Source organism: Budorcas taxicolor, chromosome 16 (assembly GCF_023091745.1).
Source record: "Budorcas taxicolor isolate Tak-1 chromosome 16, Takin1.1, whole genome shotgun sequence".
Lineage (NCBI taxonomy): Eukaryota > Metazoa > Chordata > Mammalia > Artiodactyla > Bovidae > Budorcas > Budorcas taxicolor.
In genome coordinates, this window is record NC_068925.1 from 66,556,202 (window position 1) to 66,576,224 (window position 20,023).

A 20,023-nucleotide genomic window follows, 5' to 3' on the forward strand; every position below is an offset into this window, starting at 1 on the left:
TTATTCAAAGCAAAGGAGAAGTTGTTTGATTTGCTGTTTAAATAAACCTGTCACTACCTGATGTTAGTTTGCAAGCATTTTTGAGAAATGGATGCTCTTTTGCAGCATCAGTCAAAAGCCCCCAAATGTAGAGTTCAAAGGATTGCTGCTCTGGGAGGCCTTGCTATTGACCCCTGAGGCAACCCTGCAGAAACCCAAGGCCCAGTTTGAAAACCGCTCTGTGGAAGGCCAAGAGGGGGAATTCTGAGCATAGAAGTTTCTTTTCTATGGAATACAAGTCCTCCAACTTTTTTGAGCTAACAATCATCTAAGATTCTTGTTTAAAATGCAAATTCCTGGGTCCAGTCCCAGAGAGGCACACCCAGGAGGTAGTGCATAGCGTCTGGCAATCTGTATTTTAACAAGCATTCCAGATGATTCTGATACCAGTATCGATAGATCATAAAAACACAGCTCTACCAACTGCCTGCTGAAAGGAAAGAAAGAAAAGAAAGGGGTTCCCTGGTGGCTCAGACGGTAAAGCGTCTGCCCGCAATGCGGGAGACCTGGGTTTGATCCCTGGGTCAGGAAGATTCTCCTGGAGAAGGAAATGGCAACCCACTCCAGTACTCTTGCCTAGAAAATTCCATGGATGGAGGAGCCTGGTGAGCTACAGTCTCTGGCATCACAAAGAGTGGGATAGGACTGAGCAACTTGCCTGCTGAGGGCCCCTTTAATGGCTTCATCTTAACCCCACTTGGTCCCAGTTTATTTTAGGTACTTAGTTTATGAATGTCAAATGCCATTAAAATGGTTTTTTTCTTGCCACGGGAAGTAATATCTTAGTTACCTCTTCCGTCATCTCCCAGTTTAACTCTCTGCTTCTATTCCTGGAGCACCCCCGAGGTGGCATGGCTCTCCGCCCTCCCAGTCGGATCTGCTCCACCTGAGACTCTCTGAGCCTCAGCCTTCCTCCAGCCCTTCTTGGTTTTGTTTGGTTCTTTTTTCAAAGGCAGATCTCTCTAAACTTCTCCTCCAACAAACAAACCCGAAGTGGAAGTCAAGTGCAAATATAAAATGGACTTTTTAAAAGATGTATTTATTTATTTTTTGGCTGTGCTGGGTTTTCATTGCCGTCCACTGGCGTGGTAAGCAGGAGCTACTCTCTAGCTGCGGCACTCACGCTTCTCACGGCAGTTGTTCCTCTTGTTGCGGAGAACCGGGTCTAGGCACGTGGGCTTCAGCAGTTGCGGCACACGGGCTTCAGCAGTTGCGGCACACAGGCTCAGTAGTTGTGGCACAGGCCCCGTTGCTCCGAAGCGTATGAGATCCTCCTGGACCAGGAGTGGAACCAGTGTCTCCTGCACTGGGAGGCAGATTCTTCACTCCTAGACCACCAGGGAAGCCCTAAGACGGACTTTTGGTGCAAATACAGCGAATCTGTAAGCCCATAAATGTAGCAAGGTGTAGGTGTTCTGATAGATACAAAGAACAAATCCAAATAAGTCACATTTGTAAAATAAATAAAGCCCACAATGAAACACCCACTTGAATGACTGTATAATCCAAAGGCAATACCAAGTGTTGGTGGGGAGGTGGAGAAACTGGAACCATGAAAATGGTGCAGTCATTTTGGAAAACAGTTTGCTAGTATCTTAAATTGTCAAATATAAACTTACCATATAATCTAGCAATTGCACTCCTTGAAATCCACCCAAGAGAAATGAAAATATATGTCCACACAAAGACTTGTGTATGAATGTTCATAGCAGCATTACTCATAATAGCCACAAACTGGAACCAATCCATATGTTCATTAATTTTGCATGCATAAACAAAACACAGTATATCCATATGTTGGAATATTATTTAGCAATTAAAGTAAATGATATACTGATATGCTAAAGTATAAAGTGATAATGCCAGATGCAAAAGCTTATATATTATATGATTCCTTTTATATGAATCTAGACAAAGCAAGTTTGTAGAGACAGAAAGTAGATCTGGGTTTGCTGAGAGCATAAATGTATGATGAAACTTTGGGAGCTGATAGAACTGTTCTAAAACTGAATTGTGATAATTACACACCTCTAAAAACTGACTAAATTATTTAAAGTGAAAATGTTAATCACTCAGCCGTGTCTGACTCTTTGCAACCCCATGGACTGTAGCCAGTCAATCTTCTTTGTCCATGGAATTCTCCAGGCTGGAGTGGGTAGCCATTCCATTCTCCAGGGAATCTTCCTGACACGGGGATTGAACCCAGGTCTCCTGCATTGCAGGCAGATTCTTTACCATATGAGCCACCAGGGAGGCCCCCACTAAATCATTTAATCATACATTTATGCTAAGTCACTTCAGTCGTGTCCGACTCTGTGCGACCCCATAGACAGTAGCCCACCTGGCTCCCCCGTCCCTGGGATTCTCCAGGCAAGAACACTGGAGTGGGTTGCCATTTCCCTCTCCAATGCATGAAAGTGAAAAGTGAAAGTGAAGTCGCTCAGTCGTGTCCAACGCTCAGCAACCCTGTGGACTGCAGCCCTCCAGGCTCCTCTGTCCATGGGATTCTCCAGGCAAGAGTACTGGAGTGGGGTGCCATTGCCTTCTCCTATACATTTATAATGGGGAAATTTTATTGAATATAGATTTTATCTCAATAAAGAAGGTAAATATTTTTTCCTAAAGTATATACCATAATTAAATAATCGACAATTCTTTGCTATACAAAAGAAATAGAAAGACCCTATAGTTCAAGTGTGGCCTGCAGACCCCTGGAGGTTCCTGAGACATTCTCAGGGAGTCTTCAAGGTCATTTTCCTAATAATAAGGAAGCTATTTGCCTTTTTCACTCTGTTGACGTTGGCACTGACAGGGCACAAGCAGTGATGGGCAAAACTGCTTGTGCCTTAGCACAAATCCAGGCACATCTTATTAGTAATCATAGTAGTACTATTATTATTTTTTATTGGAATATAATTGCTTTATACTGCTGTGTTAGTTTCTGCTGTACAATGAAGTGAATTAGCTATATGTATACATATATCCCCTCTCTCTTGAACCTCCCTCTCGCCAGCCTTCCTGCCACCCCTTTAGGCCATCACAGAGCACAGAGCTGAGCTCCCTGTGTGATACAGCAGCTTCCCGCTAACTGTCTTATACATGGTGGAGTATGTATGTCAATCCTAATCACCAATTCATCCCACCCCCCTTCCCCTCCAGCGTCCACATGTCCATTCTATGCATTTGCATCTCTATTCCTGCCCTGCAAATCGGTTCATCTGTACTATTTTTTCAGATTCCACATCCATCTGTTAAAATGTGATGTTTGTTTTTATGTTGCTGACTGACTTCCCTCTGTATGACAGACTCTAGGTCCATCCATATCTCTACCAATGACCGTACTTCATTTCTTTTAGAAATAACTCAGTAGAAATTAATTTTATTAACTCTTATGCCGTAGATGCATATCTTTTTATTTTTGAATAAATAAGATGGTTATCTCAGGAAAAGCACTTCTGCAGTTGATTGAGCTGCAAGCTGAACTAACAGTTGTTTTTTTGAGTCACCATCTCTACTGAAGAATACTGGATATTCAGACTTGGGTATCTGGCAAATGTTTTCTCAGAAACAAATGAAGAGAGCCTGTTACTCCAAAGAAAACAATTGTCAGTTATCGTTGCTGCTTATAAAATTCAAATGTTAAACCAGAACTAGAAGTCCGGAGAACTTGTATCCACCACCATAAGCCTGACAGCTTTTGTCAAGATTTTTCTTGTGAGATTGATGCTGATTTTAACAAATGTGATTTTTTTTCATATTGTATAAAGAAATGTATCAAAATTTGGAGAATATAGGTAAGGGGTCTCGATACTAAAAAGTCTGAGGACTACCGACCTAGTGACTAATGGCATGAACCCTGGGCCCATTCTGCATAGAGTCAATCCCAATGCTATTACTTGTTAGTTATAGAATCCCAGTAAGTGCTTCGCCTGTCCATATCTCAGCTTCCTCATCTATAAAATGGGGATAATAATGGTACACATCTCAGAGAGGTGTGTGGGCATACAAATGAATTAATATGTGTATCCTTGTGAACATCAAAATGAGTTGATGTATGCAAACCAGTTAAGACCTGACTTACAGTAAATGCTCTATGATTTGTTATTGATTTCTTGGTGAGTGGTAACTTGTAAAAAAAACAAATACATTATAAATACAAAATCTCTATATAATTATATATATATATATATTTGTAACTGGGAAATCTCCAGCTTCTTTGCCCCTCGCCCTTGCCTCTGCCTCACCTTTGGTCCTCTCACTTCCTGGGAAGGCATGTCTGTACCTGATATCCTAAAGTATCTTTCCCATCTATTAAGTCTCTGTTATATTTGATGGGTGATTTTTCTTTTTAGCAACTACACAATACATTTTTAAGGAAGATTTGGCGAGACATATAATTATGGAGGGTAGTCTAATAAACTGAATAGAAATCGGATACAAGTATATGTCATTCTTAGAAGTCTCTTTCCTGCCTTAGCAGTGTTTAAAATTATGATGCATCATTTAAGTTCAAAAGAGTTTAGGAAATTATATGAATAGAGAAAAAGTATAAGGTTCTGTCTGTCATATCAAGTAGATATATTTTTCAAACAGAAAAAATCCATTTTCAGTGCTTAATCCAAGCAGACATAAAGTTTAGGGAGAAAATGACTCATTTGGAGGGAACCTACATCTTCGGTTCTTCAGAGAGACTACAGTTGAGCTATTTTTACCTCTAACTGTTTAAAAAAGTTAATGATGTGCTGACATCATTCATTTGTTCTACCAATATTTGATGAATGCCTCCTATGAAGTGCCAGGCTCCTAACCAGGCCCATAAAGAAGAGTTGTGTGTCCCGCCCTCCTGGAGGCAGTGCATTCAAGTTTCCTAATTGCTCTCCCACCTTCTCAGTAAAAAAATAGATAGTTCATCTGTGGTTCTCTGACTGTATCAGCAGAGGGAACAGTATATATTTTATACTTTTCAGATGTTCATGAAAACAGTTTTGAGTTTAGTGTGAGGTAGAGAAGGTAAGCTAGACTGCAAAAGGATTGTAATGACTTTTTCTTCTCCTGGAGGATCACAGACAGAATTACCCTGTATTTTGGAGGACTGACATTATACAGATATGCTCGTGTTTGATGGTAAATAGCAAACAGCCTAGCATGCAAGTCTCTCTGACTCTACATTTCACATGTAGTTTTTCTTACATGGCTTCTGCTATCCTAGGGGAAGCAGAAACTCTTGAAAGAGCTCATTTGAGGACCATCTGTTCTGTGTGCCCTCCCACATCACTCTGCCACTGGTGAGAATGGTGGGTTGGCCCACAGAACTTTAAACTCCTTGCCCTAGCCCAGGTCTTTCATTATTGCCACACCTCAGGCTGCTTGAGTGTATGTAGTCACCTGTTAAATGGGTTTAACATTTCATTTTGGTAGGTATATTTAGAGAACAAATTTTAAAGCCTTAAAATTTTTTACTGGACTATAACTGCTTTACAGTGCTGTGTTTCTGCTATATAACAATGTGAATCAGCCTTATGTATGTGTGTATATATCTCCCCTCCCTCCTGAGTCTCCCTCCCACCCCCACCATCTCACTCATCTAGGTCATCACAGAGCCCCCAACTGAGCTTGCCCTGCTATACAGCAGCTTCCCACTGCTTGTCTGTTTTACACAGGGGAGTGTATACAATATTTGTTTTTCTCTTTCTAGCTTACTTCACTCTGTATAACAGGCTCTAGGTCCATCCACATCACTGCAGAGCAGTGGTACTATTGAGATAGCGTGCTTGCTGATAATATTTGCATTTTAAGATTTGAAAGTATTCCTTTCCTATGTGGCTGGTTGACAGGGAATAAGAGATCAGATCAGGCTAAAAGCCAAAGTACTTCCGGAATACAGGCTAGGTTGAGTTTTATTAATTTAATTGAATTCAATCTCAATATTCATCATTCGTGGAAAATATTAGCTATTTTTAGTCATGTCGCTGTCGCTGCAAGGGCCTTGTGCAAACTCTGTAACTTCAGTTGTCTTTCACAAACAAAATGCACAAAATTACTTATCCTGAGCAAGCAACCAATGACTGTGATTATACCGCTGTTGCTTTTTTTCACACTAGGATCTTCTGATCTCTGATTCTCTTTCTATTTTTAGCAACTCCACCTAAAATTCAAATACTACTCACATGTAATTTTCTAAAAGGAGCCATTTTATAGTGTTATGAAAGTTCATTCTTCTTTTCACAATAGTGTTCCCTGTTAAAACACCTGGCAGTTCTACCTGTTCTATGTGACATCTTTAAGGACTTCTGTCTGCATGAGATAACCGGCTGTAAAGGCTCCCAAACAAATTTCACATTTTGGTAATGAAAATTCATGCTCCTGTTTAATTGCTGATTCTTACCTTGTCTTTTCCATGTGTGTTTATGTGTTTCAGGAAAAAAGTGCCAGTTCAAATGTAAGACTTAAAACTAATAAAGAGATCCCAGGATTAGTTCATCAACCCAGAGCAAAGTAAGTTCCAGTTCCTCTTTGCCTATTTTGTTTTGAGAGATAAAAACGTTTTTAAAGTGAGCTCCATTTTGCCTGCTGGATAACCAAGACTTAAGAAAAGGCCTCAGTAATTGAGACACATGATTTAGTCTAATGGAACATAATAGAGAGCCAAAGCAGACCCACAGTATATGACGGAGCTGACACTTCACATCAGCTTCACTTCACAATGACGGGAAGTATCTTCACGACCGTGGGGTAGTGAAGAACTTTGAATAAGTCACAAAGGATACAAATTGTAAGAAAAATGATTATTTTTTATGACTACGATAAAATTAAGAACTTCTACTTCTCAAAATATACTATAGGAGAGTAAAAGGCCACAAAATGGTGGAATATATTTATAAAACATATAATTAGCAGTAGTGGATTCTTTACCAGCTGAGCCGCAAGGGAAGCCCAGGAATACTGGAGTGGATTGTCATGCCCTCCTCCAGGAGATCTTCCCAATCCAGGGATTGAACCCAGATCTCCTGCATTGCAGGCCAGTTCTTTACTGACTGAGCTACCAGGGGAGCCCAAGAATGCTGGAGTGGGCAGCCTGTCCCTTCTCCAGGGGATCTTCTCAACCCAGGATTCAAACCAGAGTCTCCTGCATTGCAGATGGATTCTTTACCAACTGAGCTATCAGGGAAGCCCAGTGAGATTTCCAGGATATATGAATTAACTATGTGAGTCAAGAAGTAAAAGATAGAACTTACAGAAAAATAGGCTAAAGACATAAACAACCACTGACTGAAGAGGAAAATGAATAGCTGATGTGTCAGGAAAAACTACCATGTCACACCATAAGACTGGCAAAACTACAGTAGTCTGTAGATAGAAAATGTTTACCAGGATGTGGGACAACCAGCACGCTTAACTCCCGGTGGTGGGAATATAAGCTGGTACAATTACTTTGCAAAACACTTTGCATTATCTAGTAAAATTGTACCTGGGCATACCTGGCTGCCTAGCGACTCCACTCTCAGGTATATACCCTAGAGAAACTCTTATGGAGGTGTGCCAGTAGGCATACTTTGAAATATCCATAGCAGCACTGTTTATATGAACTCTTAAAGTTCTTGAAAGGATGGGACTTCCCGGTGTCCCAGTGGTTAAGACTGCATTTCTACTGCAGCAGACACAGGTTTGATCCCTGGTGGAGGAATTAAGATTCCACATGCCATGCAGCATGGCCAAAAAAAAAAAAAAAACCTTTGAGATAAAACCCAAATGTCCATCAAACATAAAATGAATAACAGAAATGTAGTATAGTCTTATGATGGAAATACTACATATCAGTGAAAATAAATGACCTATAGCTACATAGATCGAGATGGAGGGATCTCATGAAATGTCAGACTGTGCCAGTACAGTAAGTAGTAGTACCTGCTTATGTACAGTTTCATGCATATAAAAATTCAAAAACAGGCAGAACTAAGAAATACTTGTATATACATATATTAAACATATGTATATACACATATTGCTCAATCAACTGAGCCACTCTCAGTTGGTAAAGAATTATCTGCCTGCAATGCGGGAGACCTGAGTTCAATTCCTGGGCTGGGAATATCCCCCGGAGGAGGGTATGGCAACCCACTTCAGTATTCTTGCCTGGAGAATCTCCATGGACAGAGGAGCCTGGCAGGCTACAGTCCATGAGGTCGCAAAGAGTCGGGACACGGTGAGCGATTAAGCACATATGATAAAACAATAAAGACAAACAAGGCAATGAAAAGGCATTAAATTCAGGATAGTGCTTCTTTCTCTTGGATAGAAGACAATGGAACCAGAGGTTCTATCTCTTAATCCAAATTGTGGTTACATGCATGTTCCTTTAATTATTATTATTTAAAAATGTATAAATAGCATTATGTTTCCTTTTCTGTGTGTTAAATATTGCACAATTAAAATATTAGAGAATAATGAGTAGTTTTCTGTATTATTCTGAAGCTGAGTCTCTCATTGGTGATAAAATGCACTTTCTGTGACTTTGAAACTGCTTGTCCTTTCTTCAAAAAGGCTATTATCCCAAAGGCTGCAAATCTCTTTTGTGCTCTTCTGCCTAACTATGAACAAATTCCCTCAGGGTGCTGACCACATGAGTGAATCTGGTATAGTCACTCCCACCCCCAGTAAGTTTAATGAGGACATATGTGTAAATAAACATCAAAAGTGGGAAGAGTTGTGTTCTCTGATTCTTCCTGGGAAGGTGAGACAAAAATAACATCATCACTTTAACCTGGGTCACTGTCTGTAGAACTGCTGCTGCAATGGACACTGTGAGATGGTGGTCAGGACTCTTCAGGGGGCGGTCCATCAGCTCAGGGATTTAATTTCTTACTTCCAATGAGAACCAGACATTTTAAACTTCATTTATCATTTACAATGTCAGCCAATTTTTCTTCCCAATAATGGAAGAGCCAATTTTTTCACCCTCAGGTAAGTGTTATGCTATGATCACAACCTCCCTAATCAACTTCACTAGTAACCACTTTTATCTACACTAATTTTTTCTGCCTCTGGGGACAACAGATATCTGAAGATATCTGTCAAATCATCTTTTCATCAAGCTGTTATATGTGTACTATTTTTAAATGCTTCTCTTATCTCTGAGTTCTAAAGAAAAGACTCTGTTAAGGAGAACTAAGGAGAGTTTCTTTTCTCCTTTAGAGCAAACACTTATTTACTTAATTTTGACACACTGAAATAGCATGCTTTGCAGTCTGGCATGTGCTAAAGCTTCCAGAGAAGTTGATTAAATTGGCTCATGTGTTTACACTAAAATTATGAAGAGAATCCCATTTTTCACACAGCATAATGCTTGTGTGTGTGTGTGTGTGTGTGTGTGTGTGTGTGTGTGTGTGTGTGTGTTTTAAACTGAATCAGATCATTGGGTTTCCAGAATTCAGCTAAGAAATCTTTCTGAAGGTCTGAGAGATTTACTTTTCCTACATACTGACCCATAGGAATCAGGAAATTATTATTTATTATGCAGTTGTACGGGCTTCCCTGGTGGCTCAGATAGTAAAGAATCCGCCTGCAATGAGGGAGACCTGTTCGAACCCTGGGTTGGGAAGATCCCCTGGAGGAAGGTATAGCAACCCACTCTAGTATTCTTGCCTAGCGAATCCTTATGGACAAAGGAGCCTGGTGGGCTACATTCCATGGGGTCACAAAGAGCTGGACACGACTGAGTAATGAAGCACAGCACATGCAGTTGTATAAAATGAATTTGTTTCCCCCTTGAGTGGAGGGACAATCCCATACCTGCTAACAGCAGATTTATTAAGAATGAAGGCGAGTAGTGCTCACGCCTTCGTTTGATGCACCACATAGAGTGCATTCTCACTGCCTTTGTAATCTCAGTCCAGTGAACTAATGTCTTGGAACTTTACTTTTCTCCAAAAAAAAATAGAGGTGAAAAATTCTATCTTATAGGACTGGGGCTTAAGTGAAATAATGTATCCCTGGTGCTTATCACAGTGTCTGACACTTGGAAAGAACACCTTAGCAATTAGAAACAACCCAGAAATGCCCTTGGACAGGAAGTTGGGTAAATGAACCACACTGAGTTCATACAGTGGAGCATTAGCAGCTGAAACGAATGCACTGCAGCAATACACGATGCTGGCTGCCCCCCAGCAGAACTAGATCCTACTTCTAGCAACTAGAACAAAGAGTAAGTCCTGAAACATTGCACGGAGCATGATGCACACTATAAAGTTAACAACAACCAAAATAGGGACTTCTCTGGGGGTCCGGTGGTTAAAAATCTGCAAGGGACACAGGTTCGATCCCTAGTCAGGGAACTAAGATCCTGCGTCCCGCAACTACTGAGCGCACGTGCTCTAGAACCTGTACAGCACAGCCCACATGCTGCAACTGAGACCTGGCACAGCCAAATAGATAAATTAATTTTTTTAATCTAAAATAAATCTTCTGCTTTTTAAGCACATAGAGAGATGGAATAAAGGAAAGCGGGGACGTGATGTTTGAGGTGGAGGAACACACGCATGGGTGGGACGTAAGTGACCTCTAGGTTGTTGTTAAGATCCTAGCTTTGTTTTCTTTGTTTTGGTTTCATGGGTGCTTATTATTACTATTTTTTAAAAAGTAATCAACTGAAGAAATGCAAGTCATGGACTACTAGCAACGGTGTGTCCTGCTGTGAGGGTTAGGATTGCCCCCACTTCCCTGAGGTTTCATGCTCAGATTGTATAGACAATCTGAGGTCCTTCACCTTTGATCTCAAGGACATGATAAGGACCCCTGAGCCTGTGTGTCCTCCTTCGCAGGGATGGCAGACACATTTGCAGAGTCGCTTTTACTAGAGAATTCTTCTCTTGTCCATGCAATGTGCATATGTCTGAGTACTAACCAAACATCCTCATTTCCATGCTTTGATATTTCCAATAATGGAGTTAATGAAAGTTAGTAACAATCACAGAACGTTAGTGCCAAAAGGACCTCAGAGACCTGTTCGCTGTTTTAAAATGAGGAATCTGAGGCCTGCACCTCACCCATGCTAACAAATGGTGCTGTCTCTATGAGGATCACGAATCACATGAATTTAAATAGAGACCACTTGATTAACTAATTAAATATTCATTACCCTCCTGTTGTATCCCAGGCGATAAATGCTAAAAATTCTAACCCAAAAATTTCCACAGGGAACACAAAACCCTAATAGTGCCATCTTTATGAAGTATCTTGGAGTTTCCTAGGGAAACTAATGGCGCTAATGATAAAGAATCCACCTACCAATGCAGGAGACATAAGAGATGCGGGTTCCATCCCTGGGTCAGGAAGATCCCCTGGAGAAGGAAATGGCAACCCACTCCAGTATTCTTGCCTGGAGAATCCCAAAGACAGAGGAGACTGGTGGGCTACAGTCTGTAGGGTCACAAAGAGTCAGACACGACTTAAGTGACTCAGCAGGCAGGCAGGCATTACATAAATGTGTTGTTTGCTCAGTCATGTCTGACTCTGTGTGACCCCATGGGTTGTAGCCTACCAGGCTCTTCCGTCCATGAGATCTTCCAGGCAAGAATACTGGAGTGAATAGCCATTCCCTTCTCCAGGAGATCTTTCCGCCCCAAGGATCGAACTTGGGTCTAAGATTTATATATAAATATCTTCATGCCTTTCCTGTCTGGGACCCAGAGCTGTTCAACAAACTCATCACTGAAAACTTGGCTAAGAACAGGAAGGATGCCCCCAAAAGTGTCTGAGCAGCCATGGTGGGTACCAGAATATTCATGTTTCCCACTAACAAGAATCCTCCCGGGCTCTCCTTTGGAGCCTGTTTATGCTAACTTTAGACACAACTCTAACAAGTCTGCCTGTGCTGCTTCTAAAGTGAAGTCGCACAGTTGTGTCCAGCTCTTTGCAACCCCATGGACTGTAGCCTGCCAGGCTTCTCTGTCCATGGGATTTTCCAGGCAAGAGGACTGGAGTGGGTTGCCATTATGGAGTCAAAGCAGAAACTGAGAAGAAAGTGGAAAGAGGACTGATACCTTCTCTGACAAGGAGAAATGAAAGGAAGAGCTCATAAGTAGGCAGAGCACAAAAGCCTGGAGTTCAAGGTCATTTTGCTTAAAGAGAGCCAGCTCTAGCCTTCTTAGAGGCTCCAGGGCTATCCCAGTATTACAGAAGAGTGTTGTGATTTAAGGTGAGGAGAGTGGCTGCTGGTCGTCAAGTGAAAGCTAAGTAATGTTTAAGATAGACAGCTATTCAAGAGTATACAGTTTAGAAGACTTGCATCCAGAGTGGCTCAAATGAATGATGTTTTGGCCCTTAAAGAAGGAAAGCTGTAAGAAATCTGGAAAAACTCAACTTTGCAAAATGGCTTTTCTGTCCAGCCAGAGAAAGAGAGGAGACTGTTTAACCTCTATCATCATCCAAGATTCTGCCCTGCCTGTGTAAAATGCAGTGAGAGGGGACCTGTTTCTGAAACAGGACGTCTGCCTTATTTGAATGATCATATCTGTTGTTGTTCAGTCGTGTCCGACTCTGCAGCTCCATGGACTGCAGCACGCCAGGCTTCCCTGTCCTTCACCATCTCCCGGAGCTTGCTCAAACTTATGTCCATTGAACCAGTGATGCCATCCAAACATCTTGCCCCCGTCGTCCCCTTCTCCTTCCTGCCTTCAATCTTTCCCAGCATCAGAGTCTTTTCTAATGAGTCGGCTCTGCGCATCAGGTGGCCAAAGTATTGGAGCTTCAGCTTCAGCATCAGCCCTTCCAATGACTATTCAGGACTGATTTCCTTTAGGGTGGACTGGTTGGATCTCCTTGCAGTCCAAGGAACTCTCAAGAATCTTCTTTAACACCACAGTTCAAAAGCATCAATTCTTCGCCGTTCAACCTTCTTTATGGTCCAACTCTCACATCCATACATGACTACTGGAAAGGATGGCAAAAATTAGATTATATACATGAAAGAGCCTTAGAACTGTGAAAGTTGATGCTGGTATCAGATATTTTCATTCTTTTTCTTTTCTGTCAGAGCTGATATTATTTTAAATCTAGATCTTACGCACAGGGGAAACCTCCTTTAAGCCTTATTATCTGTCATGGGAGGCCTGAAGGGTTTCCAGTCACTCGTGCCCCTCTCCGTGGCCCCTGCAGGGAATGTCAGGTAAGGTTGCCTACCACACCTAGACGAGAGCGGAAGAGGCTCTTCCAGAGCCACTCCCCCCCACCCCCGCCCCCAGCCACTAAACCTGTAGGCACTAATGTCAAGTGAGAGAAATTCTGGATCATGTGTCTCTTACCCCAGCATCCTGAACCGCCTGGGAACACCCGCAACTCTTTGCCAGGTAGAAACTACTGTCATTAAGACCACATTGCCCCCAAGTCCTTCCCCTCACATCCATGATCTTCTCTGCTCTCCTTACCTTCTTAGTTTTGCCCCACAAACCACACCCATCTCGCTGAGGATACTGTTAAATAGCAAATAATAGGGAATCAGGGCAAGGGCTGCTCAGACATGCCTCCCCACTTACTCCACATTACAGTGGAATTTCAATTCCAAAAAGTCACATTTGCTGTGACCAGTATCAAAGATGTTTAGGGGCCAGGTCAAGTTCTTGGCTCGTCTGCAGCCAGCACACAGCCATACAGTCAGCTGAATACCGTGCTCACACCTTTGTAAAATATATATTTTAATATCATAATTAGGATATGTTTTTTAAAGAAACTTTTAAAAAATATTTATTTATTTTATTTTTGGCTGCACTGGGTCTTAGTTGTGGCATGCGGGCTCTTTCTTGTGGAGCACAGACTTAGTTGCCCCATGGCATATGGGATCTTAGTTCCCCGACCAGGGATCGAACCCACGTCCCCTGCGTTGGAAGGCGGATTTTTAACCGCTGGACTGCCAATGAAATCCCAGGATATATTTTCTTGTTATACTTACACACAGCATTGAAATGTGCCATGTGCTGCTTACCTGTGCTTTTTGTTTTAATTATAGATGTGTATCTGAAGGAAAAACAATGGGCACACACCTCCCAGTAACACCAACATAAATAATATGTACACTGAAAGGAAATTGTGTTCCTTAAGTTGTACAAACTGATAGGCTATTATGAAACACATCTGTAGGATTACTCTCGTGACATTTAGCCTTAGTATGATTTCAGAGCACTTCAGTGGAAAAGTCTGCAAAAAATAAAAGACTGCCCCAAAGTTTAGACGCTCGGCATTTTTCACCTGAGGGAACTGGGAAACATTGAAAATATGCACTTAACTACTCTTTGTTTTTCAGCATGCACATCTCTGAAAGCCAACAAGAATTCTTCAGAATGCTGGATGAAAAAATTGAAAAGGTAAGAAGTGAAGCAACTGCATATTTCAAGGGGAATGTTGCCTCATGAGTTAAGAGTAACAATGTTCTGGTGTCTGTGATACAAAGCTGTTCTTGCAAGGGGGTGGTTAGAATTAACAGCAGTCACCCCACACACACAACTCGGAAGGTGGCTGTGAGAAGGGTTAAGTATGACTGAGCTTGCCAGGATCCTGGGCTACCGCTGATCTTTCACTGAAGCGTGGAAACTCAGTGAGACTGGCGAGAGCCTTTGCCTAAACAGTGTTGCTATCATTGTGTATTGTCCACCCCGATCCCCTGCTCCGTTCTCAGGTTGCAGGCAAGGAGGTCCTTAGTGCCTGCTTACTACATGCCCAGTGCTTCTCTGACTTCTTTACAAACGTCACAAACATGTTGCAGTCAATACCTGCTTGAGGGAGCTGGCCATGAGACAAGTAACACGTGCATTTTACAGACAAAGAAACTGAGGCTTAGAATGCCTCAGTATAACTTAGCCAGGTTTGCAAAGCTAATAGTGGTAGAGTTAGAATTCCAGCCCATGTCTGTCTGACTCCAAAGCAGAACCTCCAAGTCACTTCTCCATACGGGTGTGGATTTTATAATGACATGAAGATTCAAAGTTGATCCATGTGGAAATTTAACCCATATTTATGCTCTCAGAGTGCCATATGCAAATCAACTGAATGAAGAGTAGAGTATGGTAATCATTAAAGGTTTGCATGCTCATAGAATTTCAGTTTATCACTGCAGGGAGTGAATTTTAAATGCTAAAGTCATACATCTGAGAACTATAGTTTGAAAGCCTTATTCTAAAGACGAGTTAAATTCTAAATTCAGAACATATCCCAACTATGGTTAAGGCATCACTGACCAAGTTTACTTTTGAAATGTTTTCCATTTTAATTTTTATTTCTTTTTTATGGTTTGTAGTCCTTGAGTATTTCTTCATGAATTCCTAGGTTATGTATATATCAGTCAGTGGAAGAGAGTGAAGAAGGTCTTAAATTCATCTGTATTTCAGTAGCAGACTCCACTCTGAGGTAGACCCCTGCCCCAAAAGAATCATTATAAAATTTTCTAATGTACCATTAAAAGACCAGCATATATTACCAATGTAAAAAATAGAAATGGGTAATGAATTAAAATAATAATTTAATCTATAGTGTTCATTGGCTGTGCTCACATACTTATTTGAGTATATATTTTTCTTTTTTACTTTTAGTGAAATTTTAGCTTATGCATGACTTTTTAGATTGAAAACACCATCTAAGAATAATTAGCAATTTTTACATATTGATTCAAAAGCTGACTAACTTGCCAATAACATTTTGTTTTCAGTAAAGAGAAACCTAAAAAGAAATATTTTGTTCCCACTCTAATGGTGAAGATTTTTTTTTTCTCTGTTTGGATTATTTCTCCTGCACTAACATTTTGGCAATAAAAATATATGCTTATTAGTTAGTAATCTGCAAAAATTGAAACCTGAATTGTAAGTTATCTTTTTAAGCAACATTTACAAACCCTGACAAAGTGTTGAAAATGATCTAATCTCTTTCCAGTGTGTCTCCATAATTGAAATTCTACCTCTTGTTACTCAAAACTGAAATTCATTGTTCTCTTCTGGAATTCGATTTCCTGTCTTACTTTGCATCTAAGGTGTAGACAGTCATGTGTTTAGTGCAACAAAAGCGAAGTTTATAACTTGATCATTTGTTTGGTGCAACTTTCCTTGGACAAAGGAGCGTTTGTAGATTCAGCATAAACAGTGTTCCCACTATATATTGAATACATTCGTATTCAAAAAAGGAGCAGTTACATAATCTGTGATAATTGCCCAGTTACAGGATTCCAAGGGAGTTTTCTATCAACTCCGAGCCAAACTTTCCTGTTTCTCCTCCCTTACCTAAAGTTCATCCTTCTGAATTTTGTGAATATGCTATCCTTTGTATCATCTAAACATTAAGCCTCCCTCAAATTAAAATTTTTCATCATAATGTATATGTTTGGCTTAATATAATCTTCACAATAGTTTATATAACCAAAATTGGAAATTACATTCTTGTGAACTATTTTGCTGACTCTTTACCATTGCTGAATATTTCTTTGCTCCAACTAGCGTGTGGACAACCGTAAATGCAATTCAAAACTATTCTTTAGGTTTTGTGGTGGTGTTCAGTCGCTAAGTTGTATTCAGTTCTTTGCGACCCCATGAACTTCCGCGTCCCTGTCCTTCACTATCTCCCAGCATTTGCTCAGACTCATGTCCATTGAGTCGGTGATGCCATCCAACCATCTCATCCTCTGTCACTCCCTTCTCCTTTTGCCTTGAATCTTTCCCAGCATCAGGCTCTTTTCCAGTAAATCAGCTCAGCTCATCAGATGGCCAAAGCATTGGAGCCTCAGCTGTAGCCATGGTCCTTCTAATAAATATTCAGGGTTGATTTCCTTTAGGATTGACTGGTTGGATCTCCTTGCAGTCCAAGGGACTCTAAAGAGTCTTCTCCAGCACCACAGTTCAAAAGCATCAATTCTTCTTGTCATTGCCCTTCTTTGAGACTGGAATGAAAACTGACCTTTTCGAGTCCTGTGGTCCCTGCTGAGTTTTCCAAATTTGCTGACATATTGAGTGCAGCACTTTAACCACATCATCTTTTAGGATTTTAAATAGTTCAGCTGGAATTCCATCATCGTCACTAGCACCACCTTTGTTTGTTTTATAGGGTTGACTTAAAAAATTAAACTCATGCTGAAAATTGGAGTCATTCTGAAAGGACTTGATTTTTGAGACTTAATTTTTCTCTGGATTCCTTTTTTCTTCCTTAAATTGTTAAGAAGCAAAGCTGAGTGAATCTGTAGTGATTTAAACCTGCCCTTCCTTGATTCATCCTTTGTATTTATTGAATGTCTCCAGGGCATGATACCTTTGAGCTCTCCTCTCCATACCAAAAGAAATCTCTGCTCTGTCTCTTCAAGGTATATGCAAAAGTACCATTGATATAAGATGATATTTATTGTGAAATTTAGTATGGATGACTCTACTTCCCGGGTGGCATAGTGGTAAAGAATCCATCTGCCAATGCAGGAGATGCAAGAGACGTGGATCAGGCAGATGCCCTGGAGGGGGAAATGGCAACCCACTCCAGTATTCTCGCCCAGAAAATCCCATGGACAAGGACCCTGGCAGGCTACATGGGGTCGCAGAGTCGGACACAACTGAGCGCGCGCGCGCACGCACGCACGCGCACACACACGCACGCACAAACACACACACACACTACTTCAGAAAGAATCATGGTGCCGAGCTGCAGTTTACTTTTGCACCCCAACTGGGCCAGCAGTGTTATAAGAAGTTATCGGTGGCAAAGAAAAGCAAGTAGCAAAAATGAATTAATTATTTAGCACTTAAGAGTACCAGGCATTATGCGATGACTCAGGACAGAAAAACAGGAAACGGGGGATACAAAATAAGGAGGAAACAGTCCCTTGCCTTGAGGAGCTCAGTTCTAAAAGCAAATGTCTTTGGAAAGGTAATTATTTTAACCACGGAGGAGTCCTTCATCCAGCACCCCCATCTCCAGTATCACCATGAGTCAGATGTTCCTTTATTGAATGTAAACGTTTCAGGAGTCAAGTGCTGAAACTTGAGGTCTGTGAAGCAGGCAGTTGGGACATCTTTGGCCACTTGACACCATTTCACTCTGCTGGCATGAGGAAAGCGAAGGCACTGAGCTGCATCTGAAGATGACCACGGGAGAGATCTTTATCAGGGGAGCAATGAGAGTTCTGCTGCTGCTAGGTCGCTTCAGTCATGTCCGACTCTGCGACCCCAGAGACGGCAGCCCACCAGGCTCCCCCGTCCCTGGGATTCTCCAGGCAAGAACACTGGAGTGGGGTGCCATTTCCTTCTCCAATGCATGAAAGTGAAAAGTGAAAGTGAAGTCGCTCAGTCGTGTCTGACTCTTCGCGACCCCGTGGACTGCAGCCTACCAGGCTCCTCCATCCATGGGATCTTCCAGGCAAGAGTACTGGAGTGGGTTGCCATTGCCTTCTCCATTGAGAGTTCACAGGAGCATTATAACCTCTGATCTACATTTCCTTTTCCTTTTGGAAAGTAAAAATCCTGTGAAAAATGAGAGCACCTCATTTATCTTTACCTCATTATTTTTTACAAGTACTTACCTGTTATTCTGGGACAAGCTGTAGTTGTGCCTGACAGTTCGCAGGCTCCTGAATCTTATGTAAAGTGATGACATTTGCCTAGTATTGCATCTTAAAGAAAATGATGGTTCACTGCAGAGGAAGATAATGATTTTAAACTTGTCTTTCCGTATAATCAGAGGAGAAAGAAGAGATCTAGATTATTAAAACGTGGCCCTGTGGAGGAGATTTTGAATATGATACCAAAGACAGATCACATCAGATTTTAATATACGCTTTCTAAAATACATTTAAATTTACTTGTAAGAAGAAGAAAAAGTAAATACATTTTTAAAGTATCTGCCTTAAGAGTATCTTTTCCAGGCAAACACAGGGATTTATATTTTGCTTTAGGAAGATTTAAGAACAGCAGCCAATGACTGGGAAATCTTTTGCCTTCTGAAAGAGAACCCTGAATATTAAATAAAGAATGTCTCCTCGGCACAGAGCTATTTCCATCTTGTTAGTTTTCCGCATGCAAGGCATCTTAAGCTTTGCATCATGGGCATCTTTTGGGAATTTTGTTAAAGTTATAAAAACACTCCCTATAAAAAGGCACATGCTATCATATACACAACATTCTGAAGTAAAACTTTAGAGTTTATACCTCACTGGAGCCTGTCCTTGGTCCCCAAGCAAAACACCTGTGCATTTTACTGGTATGCTTTGCTCAGATCCAGGGCCCAATGACACCCATGAGCACCCGTGAGTCTCATCAGCATCTCGTCTTATTCATGTGTATCTCTGACTTAAAATTAGGAAACCAAGCACAGATTAACTCCAACACAACCCTGTCTGCTTCCTCTCTCATCTCCCTTCTCTTTGAAAATAGCTCATAGTACTTCACCACCCCCGCCCATGCGTGAGCCATCCGTGTGCCACTGTACTTCACATATTCCTGTACAATTTTAAGACTCTGCCTCTGTTGACCAGAATTATTCAATGTGACATTTTGAGGAAATGTCTGAGAAAGAGCAGCGGGTGGATTTTAAATCAGCTGATTTTTAAAGATGCTTATCTGTAGACCTCTACATCTATTGCAAAATCATTTATACTCAGAAAATGTTTGGGTTCCTGAAATGGTCTGAGTTCCTTGACCCCAGAACTAGTTGGTGAGAAAGATCATGATAAGTCTGCATTTCTAAATTTATTTCAAGGGCTCCTTTTCTTGTCAGAACTCCATTATGAATCAGTGTGTCGCAGATCAAAAGGTGTTTGCTTTCCATCTGGTGAAGAGACTGACTTGTGTGTAATTATGAACTGTGATTTGGGGTTCTATGTATAAACTCTTCCTGTAGTAGAGAGTTTAACCTCAGAGCTGCTATAGATCGAAGATAATGCCTGGCACCTGCAGGTGATGATAGGTTTTACTTTCAGCTGGTGCATTTAAAGGTTTCCTCAGGGCCAACAGTGATGAGAAACATTGGGACTGTT

General features: G+C 41.2%; 1 protein-coding gene across 2 annotated transcripts in view; it reads left to right on the forward strand.

The window, feature by feature from the left end:
* The window catches only part of C16H1orf21 (chromosome 16 C1orf21 homolog), a 240,703-nt gene that overhangs the window by 206,804 nt on the left and 13,876 nt on the right, over window positions 1–20,023 (forward strand). For both annotated transcript variants that reach the window (XM_052653486.1, XM_052653485.1), the window contains 2 exons: window positions 6,458–6,534; window positions 14,333–14,393. In XM_052653486.1, the coding sequence (XP_052509446.1) occupies window positions 6,458–6,534; window positions 14,333–14,393 (138 nt within the window). The remainder of the gene's footprint in view (window positions 1–6,457; window positions 6,535–14,332; window positions 14,394–20,023) is intronic.